The sequence below is a fragment of the Epinephelus moara genome, chromosome 21 (genome assembly GCF_006386435.1).
Source record: "Epinephelus moara isolate mb chromosome 21, YSFRI_EMoa_1.0, whole genome shotgun sequence".
Classification (NCBI taxonomy): Eukaryota; Metazoa; Chordata; class Actinopteri; order Perciformes; family Serranidae; genus Epinephelus; species Epinephelus moara.
Window position 1 is genome coordinate 4661546 of NC_065526.1, and position 25891 is coordinate 4687436.

Sequence of the window (25891 nt, forward strand, 5' to 3'; positions counted from 1 at the left end):
ACCACAAAAAAACAGAAAAAAAATTAACGCAAAAAAAACCCACAAAAAAATACCTTGAAAACCAGAAAAAAAATTACCACAAAAAAACAGAAAAAATGACCACAAAAAAAACAGAAAAAAATACCACGTAAAACAAAACATATTACTCAGAAAAACAGGGCTTTTTTTAATTTGTCAAGTGAATGCAATACTCTTCTGTAGTACACAGTGCAAGTTAAAATGTACAAATAAATGACAACCCAGAAAAATACCCCATTCACTTCATCAGTAAAGTTTTTAAGGGATTCAAATGAAAGTAAAAAGTGTGACAATGAACCCTGTTCTCCCCTATTTAATGTAATGTGGCAGAGCCCCTAAGGCTGTACTACTGTAAAAAAAAAAAAAAAAAAAAAAAAAAGTTATCAGAACTGTTTATTATAACACTTTGTAGTAGAGCCAAAATCTTTTTGACAGACACAAGGGCTCTGTATGCATAGAGGGCAACACACACACCACTTGCTTTGTCTCCTTTGTGGTGCACAGACTCAGTTCCCCAAAAGATCCGATTCTGAAGAGAAAAGTCAAACATTTCACCTCTGTGTGGATTTATTTAAAAAGAGTTGACGTTTCAATCATAAGGATCTATCTCAAGACATTTCACGCATCATAAAGTGACACAGTGCTTAAACACAGCCCATAACTGCATGATAAAGACACAAGATGACTTGTCTAAGTTCACTCTGTCCTGTAGGTGAGGCCAACCTATTTGTTCCCTGGTCATCTAAAGAAAATGTGGGTATCAGACTCTTATGTTGTTCCTGGACCATCAATGTCAGGAGAGTTTAATCTCATTAAGGCGGCATCTCTGATCTTTGACGCAGCCTTTATGGTTGATGGAGCTTTGATTACCAGAGTGCACTGATTTGGTGCCGACTGTGGCACAGTTGGGGCGAGGGTCTGCGTTCCCACAGCTGGTGCCATGATTTTCCGGTAAAAGCGTGGCCCAGTCCGTTAAATCCATTGAAATCAGTGGTGAGAAAGTGTCCCTAACTGCAGGAATCTCTGAGTCATTCACAAGTGTGAATAAAAGGGATCAAAAGATTGACCGTTAGCAGACTGGCTGCAGCAGGCCAGATTTTTGCATTGGACCGCAGTTACAAAAAAAACCTGCCAAGCCACAAATGTGTGAGCTTGGCAGATGAGACTCTTTCCAACTCTCACTTGTGACAAGTGATTGATAGAATGAGATCATGGATGCAATCAGCTAAAATGTAGATTTCTCTGCAGGTAGCCACACTCTTTCCAGGGCAACGTCAGATTCTGAGTCATGAGTGCAGGACTCCTTGAAGAGACAAAGGAGAAGGCTCCTGTTTTGCTTTACAAAAGAACTTTGTGTTATAAGGATTCTATCATGAGCTTCTTCGTCACTCCTTCCCATACGCCTTTTCTGCCTGTCGCATCAAATCAATGCCAGATCAATTTCTCGGCTCATTAGTTCATGTGGGGTGGATTCAGGTTCCGGTGTGTCCTGTGCCCTCAGAGGTCTGCAAGCAAACAGCTGACGGCCATATTCCTCAATGAAACACCGCCATCTTGTGGCTCGTTTGCTTGGGGCAGGTTGTTGTAGCATATCTGGGCTATAAAGAGCTGTTGGAGCTATAAATGTCTTGAGAGGCTGTCAGGTCGTCTGTTCTGGGTCTTCAGGCCAGAGATCAACACATGGCTGAACTGTGGGACAGATGTTCGGATAATGACACTAATGGGCAGCTTTTGTCCTGATGATAAGATCAAGTGGTTAATTTCTAAAATACAGGCAAGGTGCAGGTTATATTCAGATTATTAAAGGGTCACTATGCAGTTTTATCAGTGCACATAGAGATGATTTGCCTTTATGGTTTATAAAAGCATCAGCAGAGGAATGTAAACTCCATCAGTCCATAATCTGCATGCAGGCCTTTGTTTACCACCAGGGATTTAAGAGCAAACCATCAGACTGCACATGTGTGCTTCAAACTGCACAGAGACATTGTTCTTGCAATGCAAAAGTCAAACGTACAGGCAGTTCTGAAGAATGGCATTTCATCTCCCATGCACTCTGTAGGGCAGCTCTCATGATGCTGCCAAGCAGCGCTGCGCTGTGTGAGAAATCAAAGCGCAGGCGTCGAGTCGGGAGGGAGCCTATCTTGCGCAGACTGGGTACTGTACATGGCCATTGATGCTGCTGGATAGATGTAGCCCCTGATGTAAATAAGAATGGCGAGGGCAGCGGGTCTAACATGCCGCGTTATCTCTGCTTGACATCGGAACATTTTTATGCCACCATCGGGATTTTTTTTTTATATCAACGCGGGGGCCTTTTCTCGTTTTCATCTGAATCTGCCTTGACAGCTCGCCTGATGATTTTCATTTGACACAAGAGCCAAAGCAGACGGGCGGCTTCTTCTAATAAACACTCGGGAAAAACAGGTCATTATGACCTTAGTATCCTCCAGTAAAAGAAAACCATCGGATTGTTTTTACGCGGCAGCATTCTGCTTGCATTTTTTGCTTTGGATTTCGTGTGCTGTGTCCGGAGAGGAGGATCATCAGTTCAGCGTTGAGGTAAGATAAATGGCCTTCCCTCCCTGGATATCATCAATGACCGTGCTCTCTCCTCCACATCACCCGCTTCAGCATGAAAAACATACATATACCTATATATATAGCCTGTATCATGTATCGACTCCCCACGCTATCCGTGGGCACAATTACCATAACGCATAACATGGATACATTGTAAGCCTATCAGAAAAGCTCACGCTCTGAACGGCGAAAATATCGCGCATTCCTCATTTGTAGAGTGCAATGAAACAGAAGGATGCTCATTTTATTACACTGCGGTCCATGAGCTGAGCTGATCCAGCCCGCTGATCCTAAATGTGCAGCCCAGATATGATTGCACTTAAAGAGTGGTCTATTTAAACAGAGATGTCCTGCAGCATCATGCTTTCATTGCTATATATACTAGTGTGACAGGCCAGCATAAAGTCAGACATGCTCTGGCAGCATCATGGTGTTGGAGGAGATTAAACATTTACACACACAAGCTGCATTTCTATTTTGTATCTTATTAATTGATGTCATTTTCGTCCTCACCTCAGGCTCCCCCCTCCCTCCACTCTGAGGAAAATAAATGCTGAGGCTGACAGTCACACAAACACATCATTATTCAATTTTATGGCTCACTGAAATCTGCCCGATATCTCTGTGAGATCTGTGCCTTTGAACAAACACACACAGGAAACACGCCCACAGGAGAGAGGAGAGGGGGAAAAAGGATAAACAAGGCGTTTAGCTCAGCAGAAAGAGGGATAGAGGCAGAAGGGGGGGGAGGGATGGACAGAGGAGACAGCTAGTCAGATTAGCTAGCTGGAGCATATCTCATAGGCTGTGTAGTGATGGGGAGGCAGCTGGTTGGCGTGCGGACAGCTGTGGATAGCGTGGGCACCTCGTGGCCTCTCGGCTTCAGGATTGAGTCTGCCAGTGACCCCTGGATGATGCTCGGCCTCACCTCTCTCCTCTGTGTCAAGCCGCACTCTGGCTTTGTAGGGCAAGAGGAGGCAGGGCCACAGTCCTGCACATGTACGCTGACCGGCAGCCGCAAGACACAACCACTGACTAAGGTCACTAGGAGGGATTTAAATGCAAACAGTTTCACTGGTGTCCAGGGAGCCTCTGAGCAAATACACACAGACAAACCTAAACCACTGCTGGATAGACAAACAAGCCTCAGATGTAACAACAGCAGCTTCAGAGCAGTTTCTTCTCTTAGGATGATAAAAAGTATTGTAGCAATGGTCAATCACCTCACAGCTTCTTGTGACAAACAGAATGAATGACCTGCAGCCATGTTCTTCCTGGTGTTTATTATGGGATTGGCTACTTACTGGGAAATAACTGGGTTGGGTGACTAAACAAATAATACTTTGCCCTCATTAAACAGCTCCTGTGCCCTTGAGCAAGGTACCCGAACCACTGCGGTGGAGGAATGTCTTTGAACTAGACAGCCTCCCAGCCTTAAGTGAGATATGAACGCTGACAAAGAGAATATATTGAAACAGTTACTTGTGGGACCAAATCTAATCAAACAGAAAATGAAGGAGATTCAAGTTCATAGCTGCTGCAAATGGGAAGACTCTCTTTTATAGCCTTTCACTTTTGACAGCTGGGTTGATGCATGCACGTTGTAGCAGATGATTAACTCATTTATTATCCGAACAAACTTGCAAAATGCAAATGTGCAGCGTCCTGGAGGTGATTTCAGCCCAGGACCCTTTTTTGCATGTCATCTCCTGCTCCATCCTCCCGTTTTATCTCTCCTCTGAGTTTTCTAATAAAGGCAAAGAGTCTAAAAGAAGTCTTAAAATAGCCACAACACGAAGGCCCAAATCTTTCCTCTCTTTCCTCCTGGCAGGGATGGCTACAGAGGTATGGCTACCTTCCCCGCACAGAACCGGGAATGTCTGTCCTGCGCTCGGCCCACACCATGCGCTCAGCCATTGCTGCCATGCAGCGCGTCTACGGTCTCAATGTCACAGGGACACTGGATGAGAAAACCAAGGAGTGAGTATACACACATGCTTGCACTTACTCAAGCCAAGGTGCACATGTGCTCCCATTAGGCCACTGATGTCACATTAATGCAGATGCTGCGCCCATTCATTTGACAAAAAAAAGAAAATGCAGTGGCTATCAATATATGAATGAATTAGTGCAGGACAGAAATAGAGATGTTCATTTCACCCTCCCATCAGCTCGTCTGAAACAACCTCAGGTGAAGGTTTTTAACACTGTTCCTTCTTCTCATTTTGCATGATGATGCAGTGATATCACGCTGAGGTGAGAATTAATGTTTTGCCTATGTGTTCTGTATTTGTGATAATCTGATGGTGGTATGAATGAGAAAACACTTCCTCTCAGCCCTCACTGAGACTGTGTTCTTACACTTGTATTAGTGGCTGTAGTTTGGAGTAGTTTTAGTGGTATGTTGCACAACACTTCCTTATTTTGCTGCTGTGATTATGGCAGGAAGAGAACTACTGAGTTCACTTCAGTGCTTTGTGTTGTCTCGTGATGGTGTTTGCCTCCCTACTCTTACTTTGCAAACTTGAGTCACCTTCTCTTCTCTTCTCTTCTCTTCTCTTCTCTTCTCCTCTAAGTTGGATGCAAAAGCCTCGCTGTGGAGTTCCAGACAAATTTAAAAGTGCCGCGAGGTCACGGAAGCGGAGATACGCGCTGACAGGACAGAAGTGGCAGCGTACACACATCACCTACAGGTGAGAGATAGTGGAGGCAGTTGTCATAGTGACCATTGAGTTCACCAGCGCTTATTGTGGGGTTTCAGATGTGCCAGTGTTAATTTTCTCAGCTTTCCTCTGTCTCGCATCCCCTCCTCTTTAACCACCTGGGATCACATGCTCTGTGTTGTCATAGAGACAAAAACGTCACATATGTGGTGGCACACACGCACACGAAAATATCGCCAACATCACACATTCAGATTCACACATAAATGGGCCTGTGAGTATGTTTGCTCTGCGGTTTATAAATAGCTTGCTGGCGAAATGAAAAATGAGATCAGGCAGGTTTTTTTTTGTTTTTTTGTTTAAATCCGCCTCCATTCATTCTTTTCATAAAACAAAACAAACAGTTTTAGCTGAGTAGCATGAAGATTGAAGGCTTTCCTCTCCCTCATATAAAATTGTTTGAGAATCCTGAGTGTAAATTGTCCGTAATCTCAGCAGAAATATTCAAACTCTCATCTTATCTCGCCTGATTAAGCTCCAGCTTTTAATAGGTTCTGAGGAGAACTGATAAACGGGTCTCTGGCACAACTGCAAATTGACAGGTTACAGCAGTAATAGATGATAACACTGTCAATTTATTCAAATCCTCCCTTCCACCACGAATTTGAATTGATGAGCCACCTCTTCTAATGGAATGTCAATCAGTGCTGAGCCAGTGCTGCTGCTGACTGCACTTTATTCAGGAAAATGAGTGGAGAGAGAGGGAGAAGATTTCCCATTTCTCTCTGCCTGCCAGGGACTGATAACGACTGCTGTGTTAAAAGTTCAGTAAAAGCTGCCGGGCTTGAAATAGTTGTGTCAAGTGCAACTTTTTTTTACTGTCTCCTCATTTTGAAAAGTGAAAAAATGTTCACTTGAAGTTAATGAGAGGCACGGGGGTTTATGCAGAATATATTTTATTTCCACTTGTGCTGAACGTTTTGTTCCCTGACTTTAAAATGATTGCTGCACTGTGTACATCCGCGTCTTTCACTACCATGAGGACAGAATGTAAACCACAACCTGCACAACGTTTTCTCCCCGTACCATCTACTGTACCTCTTTGCTTTGTTTCTTCCCGCAGCATAAAAAATGTCACACCAAAGGTGGGCCCCCGGGAGACTCACGATGCCATCCGGCGGGCGTTTGACGTGTGGCAGGGTGTGACTCCCCTACGCTTTGAGGCCGTTCCATACAGTGCACTGGAGACTGGCAGGCGTGACGTGGACATCACCATCATCTTCGCTTCGGGTTTTCACGGTGACAGCTCACCCTTCGACGGGGAGGGGGGATTCCTTGCCCACGCCTATTTCCCGGGACCAGGCATAGGAGGGGACACACACTTTGACTCAGATGAGCCCTGGACCCTGGGGAACCCCAACCATGATGGTAAGTGAAAGACGGTTTGCACTTAAATGTGAAGGGTGAGAAAATGGTGGCGTGAGGAGAGCGAGAGGAAGGAAAGTGGAAAGGAAATCAGGAAGAAAGAAAGAGATTAAGATTAGGGAAGAAAGTAGCGAAATAAAGCTTGTTAAATGCAGAATGTTGGCAGGTAAGTAAACAAGTAAAGGGGTGTGGAAGGAAAGAGGCACGAGAAAAAACAGAGCAGCCATCAGGAGACACAGATAAGGACTAATGGAAAGCAAAAACTGGAAATACAGATGGCTGGGCAGGAGGGCAATATGACAGAGATGGTATCACAGTGCAGGGTACGAGGGATGCTTAACCAAAAACAAAGAACGCAGGGATGTCTTTGATCGGGCTGTGCTCTGTAAAGACGCATCACCCCATCTGTCAGGATTTTGATGTTGTTTTTTTCTGCATAATAAGCTCTTCAGATGACAGGATAGAAAGCTCGGCTATTTTAAGACATTGGTTGCTGGCACATGATTATGGCTATTCAGTTTTTAGTGAATTTGATGTAGCTCAGTGCTACGAGAGAGGGCACAGAACACAACAACACACCATTACAAAATGTGTAAATAATGTGATATGATGTGATGCTATTATGGGTTTGTAAAGTTAGTTTATTATTGGTTATATTATATTGTTTGTGCTGCGTTATGTTATGTTTTGCTGTCATGGATATATTAGGTAATATTCTTACGTTATGGTGTGTTATCGTATGTGTAAAGTTTGCGATTGGTTAAATGTCGAGTGCGTAGGATTTAGTGGCATCTAGTAGTGAGGCTGCAGATCCTAAACTTCTCCTCTGTGCCAAGCGTGTAGAACTTTGGTGGCTGACGCGAAAATGCAAACGCATGAATGGCCCTATGTATAGCCAGTGTTTGATTTGTCTGTACTGGGCATGGATGTACAAAGGGCAGTGGACACAGCGTTGGAGGTGGGCCCTGTTGAGAGTTGCTCAGTGGTGGATGAAGCCAAAAACACTTGATTTCCGCGGTATGAAATGACCAGATCTTCCGCATCGTGGGGCCCATAGAGCAAGCCCACTAGAGACTTCACTGGCTGAGCGGCTAACTTCTAGTTCAGTGAATGGGGCTGAAACAATTTCATTGTGCGGCTCTTATAGACCTTTGAAATGTTATCGGACCAAATGGTTCAAATCCCGATAGTGAAATGAAACATTTCAAGGGGGGTTGCGACGCTCAAAAAAATGTATCCGCCGATTCATAGACATCTCTTTCACAATATAAACCTATGGGAAAATGGGCCCATTGGCACCATGTGACGGACCCAGAAGTTGTAATTCCACATCTGGCCACTAGGTAAAATTGGCTTCAACATGGGGTGCTGTAGAAACAACATGGCGAACTCACTGGAAGAGGACAGTTCCTTTTAAGGTAACTAAAACACGATTCTTATTTTCAGTTGATTATAGACTAATTGAAACATAGTTATGAATATTACATACCTTCTCTGCCAATAGATGCCCCTAAATGTGACACACAGGACCTTTAAATTAAGCTAGGTTATGTTATGTTGTACTATAATTTGTTATTTTATTATGGGTATATTAATTTACATTACATAAGTTATTATGAGTTATGTCGTGTCATGCTGCGTGATCTTAGGTGATATGATGTTATATTAGGTTATGTCAAGTTATTCTGGATAATGTGACAATAGATCAAGTTTGTAAATTATACTGTAACAATTAGAGCTGGGCGATTAATCTAATTTTGTTTTCAGTAGCGATTTTTGCTTCCAATTATTAGGAAAATAAGATAATCGTGCCACATTCAGTTTTGCAGTGATGCTCTCGTTTTGTCTTGTGTGATAAACCCAAATCAGATTTATTGATAGAGCACATTTAAAAATAACCAGAGTTGACCAAAGTGTTGTGCAGTAAAATAGAATAAGTAAAATAACATAACATGGTAACAGCAAAACGTAAGAGAAATAACAAAACAAACCCAAAAACATGCACAAATAAACGAGTAAAAAAGTAAGTCAAGCACAGAATAGTGAGATCTGAAGATAAAATATGAAAGAGAAAACAGAAACCTTAAGGACAGTCGAAGGCCTTAGAAAACATGTGGGTCTTCAGCTTATATTTAAACGTGTCTATAGAGGCTCTTCCCAAACTTTTGGGCGACTACTGCAAATGCATGATCTTCCTTCCCCCTTAGTCTTGATTGCGGGACTGCCAGGAGCAACTGGTCTGAGGATCTGAGAGATCTAGGGTTGGAAAGGGGGAGTGGAGCTCAGAAATGTACTCGGGTGCCAGGCCAAAAGGCTGTAAGGCTTTACAGATAAACAATCGGACCTTAAACTCAGACCTATACTTGACTGGCAACCAGTCCTTTGCAGTGGTGATCATCACTTTTAGCAGCTTTATTTCTAAAAAGCAACAAGTATCAAATTTAGCAGCTTATTCAAACCATCAGGGAAAAAGCGAGAAACATATCCAAATATATTATATTGTAATTCTTCCACATGCATGTTGCTCAGAGTCGTCGTAGTCCACGAGTCTTCGGCCAACAGCCAGGAGTCTCTCCCTCACCTCCTGCGCCATTTTTATATTTATATGTCATCTATTATTTATTTTATTTCTTTCTATAGATCTTTTCACGTTTACATTGTATTTGTTTCTCTGTTAGATTATAATTAAAGTTCAGAAAGCCCACCGTTAACAAGACGTTTTTTTAAAGGTCAATGAATGCATGGTGTTTACAAAGTCGATGAGTAATCATGTTAAATCATCCTGATCTCAATACTAACTAAGATAATCGTGATTATGATTTTTGCCATGATCGAGCAGCCTTGTTAACAGTGGCCCACATATCATGTAACACGGCCACCCTGCCAAAGTGGATCCTGGCAGGGTGCAGCAGCTCAGAGACGGAGATAAGATGCCGTTCTTAGCTGTGCGTCCACACACACTTTAATTACCCTACCTACAGGGCGCCAGGCTTGTCAGAGCACCACCAGGCTGCTTTGCTAATACCCATGTGCCATGCGCTTTACATTCTATCCTCCCATTAGTGGAAGAGGAGGGTAACAGCTCACATCGTGTTTGTTCTGGGAAACTGCTTACCACCCATCAGCTCCCCTCCCTCTCTCTCTCTCTCTCTCTCTCTCTCTCTCTCTCTCTCTGTTGTTCTCGTACTCCAATGGTAATTGTCTCAGACTCCCAAGTCAAATTCATGTTCACCCTTGCGCAGTGTCCCGTGGTTATCCATGTGGAGTGCTGAGGCTGATTCTGAAAACCTCCTGTCTCTGCGTATGCGTCTGGGACACTGTGCAACCTTTAATGGGCTTTCACAGCGGTGTAATTGTAAATGTTGCATGTTGACATGTGCGCTAATGGTAGCTCCGACCTGTCTCCTGGGAGTCTTTATGGGACATTTTTGGTTTGGAGGAAGAAGCTGGTTGTGTGAGATGAATGGGGGAGGGGGAGGTGTAACCTTTTAGCTGCTGGCTGAGGGTCAGTGGTCGGTCCGTGCAGCGCTGCTGGCTGGAGTGGATATCATGTTTCAAAGGGCAACAATCTCCTGGGGACAGCTTCAGTCACAAGCTGTACGTAAAGGGTGTACTTCTCTCTAAATCAGGTTGACACCATGAGCTGAGTGCCGAGCACAGACACTGACCGTGGCGTGTATCTTCTTTCATTCGTCTGCGTGTGTGTTTGAACGTGATACCAACGAGACCCGTGCTATGTCGACATTTGTATGTGTTCAGGTGCACTGGATGAATGTTTGTATTTTCACTTGTGCCCTGGGCCGCAACGTGAGTGTGTGTCCCTCTGCTTTCTGCGAGCTGTGGCTCACATGGGGCGTATCTTCTCTTATGGAGCCAAAACAAAGGAGAAGTGGCCCTTTTAATTTACCTTCAATAATCTTTACTTTCACTACATTGCACCACATTAGCTCAATGGAAGTTACATCTGGACCAGAGAGCTGCAAGTTCTGATTATTCTCATTGTTAATTAATCAACTGGTTATTGTCAATTATGTGTTTAATGGTTTGTATATGAAAAGTCAAATAAGAGCTCAGCTGTGTCCAAAACCCAAAGGTTGTCAATTTGCAGTCACATAAATCTGAGAAAAGAAGCAACTTCTCAAATATAAGACCCTGGAACAAGCAAGTATTTGATATTTTCTCCTTGATAAATGTCTTAAATGATTAACTGGTGATCAAATGGGTGGCACGGTGCAGTGGTTAGCACTGTTGCCTCACAGCAAGATGGTTCTGGGTTCAAACCCACCAGATGACCGGGGCCCTTCTGTGTGGAGTTCGCATGTTCTCCCCAGGTCAGTGTGGGGTTTCTTCAGCTTCCTCCCACAGTCCAAAGACACACAGGTTAGATTAACTGGTGACTCAAAATTGCCTGCTGGTGTGAATGTGAGCGTGAATTGTGTCAGTCCTGTGATAGTCTGGCAACCTGTCCCCCTGTGAAGTGATTATAGAAAATGAATTAATGTATGAATGGTGATCAGAATGATTGTTGATTTATTTTCCGATGCCTGACTGATTAAGTAAGTCACTGTAAGACCTGAGGAAAGTTTGATTTTATTATGCATGCTCTCACATGTCTCTTATTTCTTAGTCTATGCTTTGATGTGTGTCTGTGCGTCAGTGTCTGCCTCTTGTGTTAATGAGTTTGTCTGTGCATGGGTGTGTCATGCACACTGACATGTGCCCGGACACCATTACAATGACGTTTCAGTACCAATCAAAAGTACATGTTATTTAAGTACTCAGTCCAGTTCAGCGACAAAGAAGGTTCCCTTTCTGAAACAAAAATCGAATTTTCATGATCATCCAGCCAAAATAAATCAGCATAGATGGAGGTTATCTTACAGAAAAGTACATTCCTTCTGTCTTCATATACAGGACAGTGAAACAAGAAATATACCTCACTCTCAACTTCACCTAAATTACACAACAAACAGATTCTGTCCTCCTCTGGGGTGGCATTAAACCGTCCAGTCACTAAGGCTAATGGTAATGTTCCTGAGCGTAAATGTGCACACATTGATATTTGTTTGTTGTTTAGGTTATACGTCACGTAAGGTTCAACACTGTGGCTGTTATTTATGAGACAATAAGTTTGCAGATTTGGTTTATACCACATGTCAACAGTTTTTCTCTAAGCATGCGAAACATTACACTCCTAATCTCCTGAATATCACGTTAACTTCCGGAAACAATTGTTCAAGTAAATTAATGATTCCATATCATAATGGTGTCAGATTTATGTATGCTGGGCCACTCAGAGGTTGCTCCTATGCCCGGCTGAATAGACCTGCCATATATGATGGAGTGCACTGACAGTGTCCTCTTGTCCTCTCCAGGTAACGACTTGTTTTTGGTTGCGGTGCATGAGCTTGGCCACGCCCTCGGTCTGGAACACTCTAACGACCCCACCGCTATCATGGCTCCTTTCTACCAGTACATGGACACAGAGAACTTCAAACTACCTCACGATGACCTTCAGGGCATCCAGAAAATCTATGGTAACTCTTTGCTTCGTATGTTAGTCTCATGCTTTATGATGTAGAAGTCGAACAAAGATAAACAACACTTTTTTTCTGTAAATTCTAGCAGTTAAAAAATAGTTTGCTTGAGCCATTTAGAGCAATGTTACATATGCATTATATTGTTCCAACATTTCTTTAACAAAATATTATTAATTCTGAGGCCCTGCAATGACTTAGTCACTATTGCAAATGCTGCTGCAACATTCAGTCATATTGGGTTGATTGCCAGTAAGCAGCATTTGTCAGCTGCTAAAGAGGACAGCCAACATGAGTCAACTAACAGAGCTCAAAAGAGGCCAAATGATCTGTGCCAACATTGAAGGTGCATTGGTCCAAGAACTGGAAGGAAGATGAAATACTTTTTGTTCTTTTCAGGTCCACCAGATAGAGCACCGCAGCCTACCAGGCCTCCACCTACTGTCCCGCCTCCCCGCTTCCACCCTCCCTCAGACCCCCGTAAGCATGACCGCCATGCCAGACCCCATCGCCCTCCGCAGGGGGCCAAGCCCTCCAACCCCAACTCCAAACCCAACATCTGTGATGGGGGCTTCAACACTCTGGCCATCCTCCGGCAGGAGCTTTTTGTGTTCAAGGTAGAGTAGATGAACAGTCTGAGTGAACATGGACGCTAGTAAAGCAGTTTGGAATGATGATGAGAGTAATGATGATTGTACTTTATCCATTTCTATAGGACCAGTGGTTTTGGAGGGTACGGGACAACTCAGTCGTCCCTGGCTACCCCATGCAGATCAACTACTTCTGGAAAGGCTTGCCTCCCAAAATTGATGCCGTGTATGAAAACAGCGAGGGGAAGTTTGTCTTTTTCAAAGGTAATAAATACAAGAGAGTTTTTCCATTTCTATATTATTATTATTTTTTTTTTCTTCTACATATTAAAGGTCACCAGTGAGGTTTTTGACCACTAGTAGTGCTATAGAGCAAAATTTTGTATGAATGGGCCCCCGTTTTGCAGGGCTGTAGCCCTTAAGTCTGGTCTCTGGACCACTCAGGTGTCTTGCACTGTCTTGGTATTGGGCTCGGATACTGAGAACTGGTCAAGTTGTTCCTGGCTGCCTATTCGGGATCAGTTGAACAGAAAATTGCCTGATTTTACCAACATGTTGCATGAAAAAAGAAAAAAAACACCCCCTCTGCCTCAGCTCTCCTACCTGTAGAAACATGTAATGATCATCACACCTAAATTCTATGCACTGATTAGTATAAGGATCAATCAAATCTTATTTATCCATCCTAACACCTTAATCATGATATTTGCTTTGGAAAGACACTCTTGCCTATTATGGTCTTGAGCAGGACTCAATTTACTCTGGATTTGCTCCTGACTTTAGCCCTTTTTAAACAGGAATTGTGCAAATTTGCAGGAAAGCCCAATCAGTCTTTTTTCAGCATTGGCAGTATAAAAACAAAATCAAGGAGTGCAGCAAAATGCCGCCTACCTACTTTTGTTTATACAGAATGCGCCTTTTTCGGGGCAATGGGGGGCGTGAGCAAGTAACAAAACGTGTAGCTCAGCGTGTGACATAAACAGTGACGTGGGAGGGAAGCCGCAGCTGGTCAGTCCTTCAGTCAGTCGGCCCGTTCTTCACGGTTAATGGCCTCTTCATTTGCGAGGACAAGGAGGGCGCGCAATTCCTTGTCTCCCCAGTTGCTCATCTTTACAGTGTCTGTCAGGTTTGCGTTTCCCTCTTGCTACTAGCTGCTCGCTAATTCCTGCTATCAGCTGTTTCCTGTTTATCCACCGCCAGTGGGTTGCACGTGCGGCGTCATCAACAACTCCTCATTTGGTGGTGGTAAGGCACCAAGTAATGTAACAATGCACCAACAAAGGCGTGGAAAAAGAACACTGCTAGCTAGCAAACATGGATGTGAACAAATCAGAATTTAAAACAGTAAAATTCAGCTTTGCAGATGTTTTATGCAGAAGGGAATACACATAAGGCATTTTGGTGAAAACACTGAATGTAAACACAACTTTAATTTGTTTACACAAAAGTTCCACATGGCACCTTTATTATTTTGTTCCAGATTCAATTTACTATCATGAAATAAATCAAGTTAATGCACAAAAAATAAAAAGTCTACAGTAAATTACACAAATTACCCTTTAACCCTTTTCCGTAGTTACAAATGTATCACACTTTTAAAGAGCGTGAATACACAGTAATCTTTTGTCGTATAGCATCTGAGCGGGTGACTTTGAGGTTGTTTTGCACTCTGTATGGAAACAGAACGGGTGCAGGTCCAGTACAACCATCCGTCCATCAGGCAGATTAACATGACATCTGTCACCCAGTGGGATCAGAGTGCCTCATGCTTTATTTATTTACTCAGGGGGACTTAACTGCATGTGTGTGTATGCGAGTGTCTAGCTACTTACTGCAAGCACACCACCACAGCAGCTCTCCTCACTCCGCCTGAGGCACTTATGATCAAACTGAATTAAATGCAACAATAGCTTCAATAAAACTGAAAACAACAAGTCTCAGTGGAGTTGCCTTCAGAGCATCATCTGGCTGTTTATTGTATTATAGATAACACTGCATAGATTTTCTGCTGTGCAGATATTTTGTAAACGAGGTGATACATCTGACCTTTGAAATCATGTGAATAGAAATGAAACCCCCCCCACACACACACACACACAGAAGGCTTGAATGAGCTGAGAGCCGGCAGTGTTTTGTCGTGTGCAATTTTTGAGGTCATCTTTATGATAATGTCTCTGTCCCAGAGCCTCCTGACTTGGTGTGTGTATTTTAGGAAACCGTTTCTGGGTCTTCAAGGACACAACTCTCCAGCCTTCATACCCTCAGGACATCTCGCTGTTCGGGAGCGGCATGCCCACTCAGAGTATTGAGACAGCTGTCTGGTGGGAGGATGTCGCCAAAACCTACTTCTTCAAAGGAGACAGGTCTGTGTGGAGCGATCACTAGCACTGTTATGGAGTTAAGTAGTTGGGTGAAACTGGAATTTCTCAGAGCAAAAACGTGCTGAGTTTTTATAAAATATTTTGTTTTTGCAAATAAGTTGACTCTGTGTTACCAAATGGTTTGTAATTATAATACAGTAGCTGTTGAGACAAAAGAAAAAAAAAATAAAGCATCAACTCCTTTCCTTCTGTTCCTCTTTATCAATGTACTTTGGCTGATTTTTAGGACCGTTTCCCTTGACATATATAATAATTTTGTGGGTTTGTTGATCAGTGCATCTTCAGTTTTGGGACAGATTAGCTGATATACTTTAAGATCTATAAACTGTCACATTTTGCTTTGAAAATACTGATTGCCTGTTCAACAACTGACAAATGCTGCTTGTTAGCATTCAACCCGTTCTGACCTGATAATAGAGCAACATTTGTGATGGGATTGCATTACTTCAGAGTTTAAAGGAACAGTGTGTAAGATAAAGTGGGATTTAGTAGCATCTGCCGGTGAGGATTGCAGATTGCAACCAGCTAAAACTCTCGGTTAGAATTCTTTCAGTGTTCACTGTTCAGGAGGTTTTTGCCGGTAGCTGAATTATACACAGAGGTCTCTTCGTCCTAAAACCAACAGACCTGGTGATATAAACTGGCAAAAACACATGTTACTAATCAGTGTTTCACTGACGCTGTTCGGCTCATTGCAGAGAGGCCGCTAGCCCAGCACCTGCTAACATGTGCTCTCCTATTTTCTCTGATAAATTAAGATTGAGACGTTCAGGAGTTTTTTTGCCAGAAGCCAAATTATCAGCAAAGGTCTCTTCCTTGGAAGAGAGTTACTTCTTCAAGCGAGGGAGTTCAAGCATCTCGAGGTCTTGTTCACAAGTGAGGGTAGAATGGAGCCTGAGATGGATCGGCAGTTTGGTGCAGCTTCTGCAGTGATGCAGGCGCTGCGCAGGACCGTCGTGGTGAAGATTTACTGGTTCATCTACGTCCTAACCCTCACCTAGGGTCATGAGCTCTGGGTAGTGACGGAAAGAATGAGATCACGGATACAAGCAGTCAAAATGAGTTTCCTCCGTGGGGTGTCTGGGCTCAGCGTTAGAGATAGGATAAGGAGCTCGGACATCCGGAGGGAGCTCGGAGTAGAGCCGCTGCTCCTTCGCGTTGAAAGGGGTCCATTGAGGTAGTTCGGGTATTGGATAAGGATCCTCTTGGGAACCACTCATTGGAGGTGTTCCGGGCACATCCCACTGGTAGGAGCCCCCGAGGCAGACCCAGAACACACTGGAGGGATTACATATCTCATCTGGCCTGGGTACGCCTTGGGGTGCCCCAGGAAGGGCCCGAAAGCGTTGCTTGGGACAGGGACGTCTGGGGTGCTTTGCTTGGCCTGCTGCCCCGCGACCTGGCCCTAGATAAGCGCATGAAAATGGATGGATGGATGGATGGATGGATGGATGGATGGTCTCTTCCTCTTCAATACAAACAAACACAGCAATTTAAACAAGTAAAAACACTGAATAAAACAGTTTCAAGTTAAAAATAAGTGTTTTTCCAATGTCGTCGCAGAGGGGCTGCTAACTATGGTGGCCAATGTGACAACATGAAGGGCCCTATTTAGAGCCACTGTTTGGTTTTTACATGCTGGGCTACTGTAAAACAACATGGCAGACTCTGTGGATGAGGACCTGCTCCCTATGTAGATATAAACGGCTCATTCTAATGTAATGAAAACACAGGAATTCTTATTTTCAGGAGAAAGAAAACATACCTGTTATATTCCCTCTCTGCCAATATGTCCCCCTAAATCCTGCACACTGGACCTTTAAGTCTTTTTCTGTAATTTATTCATAGCATTTGGTCTACTTGCAAACACCCATTGATTTATTTGTGGTTATAGTTAGTTACCCGCAGTTGGAAGTGAATTAATCAACCAAATCAGACAATGTGTTGTTTATCTATGTGCGTCGCAAGGGTTTTAAAGTCTGATAGTACGCCAGTGTGACTCACATGTTTGTTCAGCTGTCATGATAAATCATATCCTAAGAGGTCAGAGGACCCTGTGGTAAAAGCTGACAAAATGCTTTGTCATGATACTGTCATCCCTCAGCCTGCTGCTGCACATCATGAAAAACAGGACGTTCTGTCCATCGTCTCCAACATGATTTCATCTCTTTCTCTCTCAGTGACAGGGCGGTGTTTGTTCTAATTCAAAGAAATGACACTGGGTAGCAAGATTTATGTGTGTGGGCGCCAGTGTATGAGAAGCAGATCAGTCACAACAACCCCATGAAACAAATTTGCCAGGCAGATAAACACAGTATGAATGATTGATTGACTGCTTTCTCTGGTCATGTGAATGAAGACAGTTGCAGATCTTTGAATGGTCAGACTGAGGTTTGTTTTTTCTTTGTTTGTTTGTTTGTTTTAAGTCTGGCTGCAAGTTACAGTACAGACAGCAGACTGTCACTGTAAACACAGCGTGTAGCGGTCCAGTGCTTCTGTGCTATGATATAACCTGCTTTTAAATGCTGTATAATATTTAGGAAATATCATCTTCTTAAAGGGACAGTTCAACCCCAAATCAAAAGTACATATTTTCAATCTTACCTGTAGTGGTGTTCATCAGTCGAGATTGTTTTGGTGAGTTGCAGCGCGTTGGAGATATCGGCCGTAGAGATGTCTGCCTTCTCTTCAATATGATGTAACAATATGGCACTCGGCTTGTAGTCCTCAACGCGCCAAAAAAAAAAAAAGTGACTCAAGCTGCTTCAGTGGCTCATGCTGGGCACCTGGTCCTGAAAACTGCCAGACCTGTGAGCTGTCATTTCATTTTATCATGGAAAAAAATAAACAAAGTCTCAATGCTGTGTTAAAGCTGAAATCTGTAATGTTTTTTAATCAATATGTTATTGGTAGTTATGATGTATGTTTTAAAGGGAGGGTTCACCCCAACGTCAACGTGATGTTTTTTGTCTTACCTGTGGTGCTATTTATCAGTCTAGATTGCTTTGGCGTGAGTCGCCAAGTGTTGGTGATATTGACCGTAGAGATATCTGCCTTCTCTTGAATATAATAGAATGAGATGGCACTCAGCTTGTGGTGCCTAAAGTGAAAAACTCAGCAGCAATAGCCATGTTTCCATCAGCCTGTTTAGATGCGCATCTAGAAGTATCGCACCGGAAAATTATGACAGAAACGCCAATATTCGAATTAAAATCCCCTGATTTGCACAAACTAAAATACGCTCGCTTTAGCTGCGTTTTGGTTGATTCGAAAAAATGTTAATTCTCAAAACGGGGGACGGAAACAGTTATGTTCGAATTAAGTGTGACGTAGCGCACCTCTCTCCATGGTGATGTCCACACTCCGCGTCGGGAAGGCGGTAATGCATTTACAAGCTGGTTGCCAACCGCCAGTCCGTACATTTCATGGAAACACACAGGATTCGTATTTCTTTTAATGCGCATTTCCCAATGATTCAAATCACTTTTGGATGGAAACAAAGCTAATGTCTCTTTCCAGAAATCATGACCTGGTTACTCAAGATAATCCACAGACCTTGTTGTGAGCAGCTTCATGTAGGAACAGTTTTCTTTCACTGCGCAGAGGGAAGTGTGCATCTACTGCTAGCTCACTTAGCGCCACTGAGCTAGCTAACACTGCGGCTCAGCCAAAGAGGACGCCATGAATGTTTACACCTCGCTCTGTCACGAGCTGAAGCCTCTCATCCATGAGTAGATGCACACTTCCTTCTGCGTGGTTATACTGAACTTTATTCAATGTGCAGAAGGTGTTTCAGTCATGGGGCCAGCGTAACAGAACACGTAACCCGAAAGTCTTAAATAGGTTATCACACAAAATCAGTCTGAAATATCAAATAGTGTTGCCCAACATTCAGATAATGACAATGTGATTATATTTCGGGGACTGATAGTGATGTCTTTTGACCGTGCTTGCACACATTTTTGAGGACTGATTGGAGGAAGTTGGATATAGTAACCAGGTGGAGACTTTAATGTTCATATCACTATGCTAGAATGGTCTACTAACTTAAAGGGACAGTTCACCCCAAAATCAGAAATCCATATTTTTCCTCTTACCTGTTGTGCTATTTATCATTCTGGATTGTTTTGGTGAGAGCTGCCAAGTGCTGGAGATGCCAGCCGTACAGATAGAGGCCATAGAAATTCCCTTTTCTCATTGGCTTGACATGACCATGTTTGATTTCGGCCCTCAGCTTGAGTTTGAGTTTGTACATACCCACAAGAACGTATACTTTCCTTCTACGTTGGATTGACCCAGATGAGAACACCGTTACTGTAGGCTCATGTGTCTGACAGGTGCTGCATCTCACCGACTGACTATGTTCACTAACCTCTGTACTGACAGCAGTGTTTCTGTGTGGGCTGTTGTAGGTACTGGAGGTATAACGAGGACATGAGGACCATGGATCCAGGCTATCCCAAACCCATCAGCATCTGGAAGGGCATCCCTGACTCTCCACAGGGGGCTTTTGTGGATAAGGCCAACGGTACGGCAGCTTTATGGACCATGTAACTACTCAGTGAGATTGGAGCTAAGTAGTTTCGCACACTGGCATTGTTGTTTGTGAGACATTTAAAAAAAGATCAAGAGCAACACCTTCAAATTCTGCAGAGACATCGAGTTTGTCTGGTATGTGTTGCTATCACTTTAGTTGTGAATGCAGCAACACAACAAAAGAACAGGAAGTTGTCTGAGCAGCATCTGCCATCGCTTCAGCAGTTTTATGGTTTCATTATCTGATTTTCTGTGTGAATGATTAAACAGATGTAAGGTCTCTGTTTAAAATACTTATTAAAGGTCAGAGCACCTGCACATATTAAGTGCAAAAAGGAGAGTGATAAACAGAGGAAAAGAGGAAGTCAGTGCATTGTTAGCTATTTTGATAATTCATTACTTGTTTTAGTCATTTTTCAAGCAGGAATGTCAAATATTTGATTAAATTACAATTTTAAAAATCTTTCTGGAGCTGCAAAACATATGAGCCTTAGCATGAAGGTAATATTTATTTATCAACATTCAAATAGGTCTAAATGAGCATTCATTAATGTGTTTAACCACGTGGTGGCTACTCTGCAGTGGACTGTGTATGGTCAGCCTATCTGGTACTTTGACTTTGCAGCATTGGTGGTGAAACCAAATCTGTCCTAGCGCTATTAAATTCTCTATTTTCCTTTGAGACGTTTCCTTTTTTGGATTTGGAATCCATAGCTAGCCGAGGTAGGAAGACTCAAGATGAGCCAACACCATTGAAGTTCAGCAAAATTTAGGGGAGATTGCATCATGCCTTTGATGTACGATGCACATTTTAGCTGATCTTAAAACGTCTTTTTTATCTGCTCTACAGGCTAAACATTTTTACATCTGGAGAATGTAAGAATCACTTTAGGCCAACAACAATAAAAATGAAATTAAAAAGTTAAAAAATCCTCTGGAAAAAACAAAATCCACCGGACAAAAAAAGCCATTGAAGAGGGTCTTAAGAGCTGCATGTTGCACAGCCCTGAACTAAACAATCAAAATGATTGCACAAAAATAATTGCTAGTTGCAGCCCTACACTACTCTTCAGATGAGCACAGCACAATATTTCTTCAAGACTGATTTGAAATTAATTATCCTTTTACTTTACAGGACTCATCAGACAGACATAATCAGAATTTAATTTGTGTTTTCTTCTTATTGTTCTCTCAACATTAACTTTCTGAGTTGTGCATACTACGAACGATCTGCCACTTTTGAAACAATATTGATATTTTTCTGTAAAACTTTGTCCCTACGCTAAAAGATCAGCCTCATTCATAAACAATGAAATCAAAAGCACACAGCAGGGAGTGGACTTTTTTTGTTGAGAGACATAACCAACACATAGTCACTGATTCGGCTACTGCACAATACTTGCTCTTTGCAAAGTTGATACATATAAGTGACTTTGTTGTGTCCCACATCACCTCCCTCCAGGCTTTACCTACTTCTACAAGGGAAAGGAATACTGGAAGTTCAACAACCAGATGCTTCGTGTGGAGCCCAGCTACCCGAGGTCCATCCTGAGGGACTTCATGGGCTGCGACGGTCTACCTGCCCCAGACCCTGACTGGGGCTGGAACCCGCCAGTGGCAGAGGAACACAACAACTATGACACCGGCGACGTGGACGTTGTCATCAAACTGGACAGCGCAGGGGGCACGGAGAAAGCAGTTGCCATCGCTATTCCCTGTGTCCTGGCTCTGTGCATGATGGTCCTCCTCTACACTGTTTTCCAGTTCAGGAGGAAGAGCACACAGCGCCACATACTGTACTGCAAGCGCTCCATGCAGGAGTGGGTCTGAGGGACTGTTACGGCACTGTATAGAGAGGGGTGTGAAGCTCTGATAGAGGTCTAGTTATTACTTGAAGCCCTAAGTACAGTAATTGGAAGCACTGTAAAGGGTACAGTACATAAGGATTGCCATGTTGGCAGATTTTAAAACGGCTTGAACTCGTAACAAGCTGAGAGGAAGCGAAACGATCAGCAGAACTCGACAGTGAGAGAGCCACATCTCCTGTGTCCAACTAATATGTATGTATCTGCTTTGACTTTTTTCTGTATCTTGGAATGAACTCAATTAAGGGAGACAGAGTTAAGCTACTGTAAGTGGGACCTTTGTCTATCCTCGTCTCTGCACGCCGCTTAAAAAGCCCCTAGCACTAACTTCAGTGGACAAATTAGATATAGGCTTCTACTTTACTTTCATTTCTTAATTAAATCGCTCTGAGCTGTGCTTTTTTTTTTCATCTAGGGTCCCTGTAAAAGATTATTCATTGTGTGGAGGACTGATACACAAACCAAATATGACCTTTTCTTCCAAAGAGGATTACTACTCGATGTTGTTTTTGATGGGATATTTTCCCTCCATGGATCGAACATTGTGGCATCATACTCGAGATTTTCTTTTGCCGTTGGTATTCACGTCCACCCGTCTGCTCTGTAATCTGTGGGGAGAGGAAGCAGCCGTTAGTAAGAGCTGGGAACTCAAGACTATTGTGGCAGTGTTTCTCCAAAACGGGGGCCAAAAACCTCTCTGCAATATTTATGAGACTGCCTTAATCACAGATTGCTTAAACTCCCTTCTCTCTCTCTCCGTTTCTCTGGTGTGGATACTGAGTGACACAGTAGGAGTACAAACAGTGTAAAAAGGCATTCATTACTGCCCATAATGCAACTTCAAAACCACTAGTTAAGGACAGTTTGATCCACGGTGGGTTCATTGCTTTGAAAATGTGCTAAGCAGTGCTAAATAGCTGACGGCAAGCAGGCTATCAGCTTTCATTTACTGCCTCACCGGAGGGGATGAGAGAGAAAGGGAAGGTTAGTTGTGCGTGTGTGTGTGCGTGCGCGTGTGTGTGTGTGTGTGCGTGTGTGTGCGAAAGCGACAGTAATTACCCACACTATATATGTACTGTACTGCACTGTAGTGTCAGTTATTGAACAGCTAACATCCCGCTTCCCTGTTTTTTCCTGCCAAGTTTGGACACTAATACTCCAAACAGTGTCAGTCCATGTGTTTTAAACAGCTTCACTAATCCATTTTTCATTGTTTTCTTTTCAACTTTTGTACAAGGTCTGTAAGTTTACATACTATTTCACACAGCAGAGGACACAGAGAGTGTGTTGGGGAGGAAAGAGAAAGGAGGGAAATGAGACCCCGTCTATATGTATACAGATATTTTTAAAAACAGATATTTTACTCTATGTTTTGGCCTCTCGTCCATGCAAACAGATTTTCAGGTCACTAAAATGGAGATTTTTAAAACGTCCTCTAAGGTGCAGATTTTTTAACACTCCGGTACTACGTGTGGACATGTAAAATGGAGCATTTGGTAATGGCATAATTGCGCTTTGTGTAATGAGCATACGCTAGAGGCGACAACAATGGCGGACTACTAGTTTGCTAATGTTTTTTAGCACTGCTTGATCTAATAACTTTTGCTCCACCTCAGCGTCCACCACTTTGGATCAAACCAGTAGATGGTGGGACACGTTTAAGAGTGGGATTGTTGTCAGAAAGACTTAAGCATATCGAGAGCATCACGCATATGCCTGAGTGAGCTTCTTCATCCCGTATCAAACTGAAATCAGTGGTGATGAGATCTGTGATAGGTGTTTTGAAAAAGGTTACATTATGACAGCTAATAGCAGCTAGCATTTAGGATCGTTTTTGCGTTCTAGTTTGGACGGAGACATTTTTGAAGACGAAGGTCTGTATCTGTATCTGTATATCTGTACACATCTAGACAGGGCCTGAGACACATATGGTATTTCTCATTTTAAATAAAAGTCATCTCAGCATCTCGACTCATTACAGGCACATCAGCCTCTCATTAATGGCCAGTGCTGATTGCATTTACATCCTCTCATTAAGTCACTGCAAATAGATTTTGAGGAAATGCAAAGCAGAACAATTGTTATAAAGAAGAAAACACATATCTAAACAACAACAGGAATTAATCCACAAAAAATAAAGTCACTTACTGTTGTAATGTTAAAGGAAAAAGTAAACTGGTTCAGCCTGTGTGTTCAGTAATGGAGCCAGGTTGTTTTATGCACTGTAATTGTAGTCATCCATTATTCAGAAACTATACTAATGTTACATTAACAATTTACTAATAAATGTTTATAGGACGACTCTAACATTGGAATTAACATATCGGAAAAACCAAAAACTAGCAAAACTAAGTCTGGCGGCAGACGTTTCACATATATATCTTGATCTATGATGTTGCATATATCGATGACATCATACATAAACCATAATATGTTTCAAAGATCTTAATCAGCTGACTATGAGACACAATTAAGGGAAACAAACAAGGGCATAGGGTTCATTACAACATTGTGGGGGGCATATATGTAACAGGGGGTTAGGGCTCCTCCCTCAGGAAATTTGGAGCATCAATTAGCAGTTGTTTATTTTATTTTATGCAATCTGGTGGATTTTTCTGCACAATTTGCATGCACATGTTCTAAATATTGACAGGGACGTGTCCCCTGCGTCCTCCCCTGAAATCCACACCTATAGATACAAAGGCAGACTCTCTCTGAGCTGTGGCGGAGCTAATCTGAGGAGGAGCGTTTTCCTGCTTCTCCCATATGTTGTACAATAAATGCAATACACAGCCTGGATCCTAATTAAACATGTCGTCACGCAGTCTGCCTTCGATCGCTGCCATACATGTAACAGTGTGGTTGTGTGGTGTTTCTCAGTTTGCAATACGACCTGTCTGTGAGCATTCATCATGTGGGGTTTTTTTTGTTTTTTTTATTTAATATATTTGTGCTCCTTGATTTTGTTACTCTTTTACTTGAAATGATCGTCACCATCAACTGTACAGGATATCTGACATAATCTTCCGTTGATATCAAGACAGTGCTGTTTCATGCCATATCACAGATACTATCTATGAAGGGTAAGTGAGTTGGAACAGTGACTGATGAGATGTGGTTTTATCTTGTCATCATTTGGAAGGGATATAAACTTAAAAACCTACATAAGGGCAATGCATGCCGTTGTTAAAACTAAGATGTCATTCTTTCACACATCATTCAGACACCCTTGTACTCTTCAGCCTCTCCCGTTAAGTTGAAGTGATTGACTGATGAGCGTTGTAGGTTCCTGTTGGATGTCATCTTTTATAAACCATGTGAAATGACTAGCTTCCAGCCTCGGTCCTTCCCTGTTACAATCTTCAGGCGATTGTCAAACTGGTGAAAGAAAATGTTCACATTTTAAAGGCAGGAACATCTTAAAAGCAGTGCTGAATTGCAGCAGTGCACATCCGTCCATGTTGATCCACAACCACTGTAATTTAAGGTGGAAGCAAAAGCCTTTGGCTCAGTGTTGTGTGTGATGTCTTATCAGTGTGTGTTTGTGGTGAGGGTCTGACAGCTCCAGTGAGAGTGAGTTAAAGACGGCCAGTGAGGCGAGTTGGTACTGTATTTATTGCTGTATTTATTCATCTGTGCTCAGCACCTCAAATCTTGCATTGCATTGTACTGAGGGCAAGAAGCTGTCAATAAAGTGGGTCTGAAATGCTATTTTTTTTTCCTAGTCAGAGTCAAGTTATCCTCCTCCTTTTGTTACTCTCTTAACAACAAACATCTGGTGTGAATGCTTTTCCATCTTTCAGAGGTAAATCACAATCTTGAAAAGGTCACATATTAAAAATGCTCTTTTTTTGACTCTTAAATCACTTGAAATGTGTGACATTTTAAATCGTAAGCAGGAAGTCTCAATGCTCCGACCTGACCCTGTTTATCTCCAGACTCCAGAGCTTTTTTTTTTTTTTTGTCTGCCTTCACACACGCTGCTAAGCATTAGGGCTAATTTGGAGTGTCGTTAAAAGGAAGTAGATGGGGCCGATTAGACAGCGGTCGATACGCCAGAGAGGCAAGGGTGCGGAGGAGACGGGGAGCAATTTGCAATCAGTGCAGTCAAGATCTCATACACAGATACATGCAGTATATACTTCGAGGCATAGTGTATGAGAAGTAAACATATTGCATAATATGTACATAAAGACAGAGTGTATATTGTCTGCTTGGGAGAATTTTGTTTTTAAGCCATTCATTCCATGGATAAAGAAAATGCTGTGTGTTGTAAATAAAACAAGTGCATAA

The 25891-nt window shown here is 42.7% G+C and overlaps 1 protein-coding gene across 1 annotated transcript; it reads left to right on the forward strand.

Annotated features, from left to right (window-relative positions):
• The first annotated feature begins 2152 nt into the window (after positions 1–2152).
• On the forward strand, positions 2153–25891 carry mmp16b (matrix metallopeptidase 16b (membrane-inserted)). Its single transcript, XM_050074487.1, has 10 exons — positions 2153–2580; positions 4433–4581; positions 5178–5294; positions 6388–6692; positions 12065–12226; positions 12626–12843; positions 12942–13080; positions 15029–15179; positions 19610–19725; positions 21196–25891. Exons 1-10 carry the CDS (start codon positions 2452–2454, stop codon positions 21561–21563), a joined length of 1854 nt encoding a protein of 617 aa, XP_049930444.1. The 5' UTR covers positions 2153–2451; the 3' UTR covers positions 21564–25891.

Coding starts and splice junctions, on each gene's coding strand:
- mmp16b (XM_050074487.1), top strand. CDS start 2,452: ATGACCTTAGTATCCTCCAGTAAAAGAAAACCATCGGATTGTTTTTAC. Junction 4,582..5,177: donor CTGGATGAGAAAACCAAGGA/GTGAGTATACAC, acceptor TTCTCCTCTAAG/TTGGATGCAAAAGCCTCGCT. Junction 12,227..12,625: donor GGGCATCCAGAAAATCTATG/GTAACTCTTTGC, acceptor TGTTCTTTTCAG/GTCCACCAGATAGAGCACCG.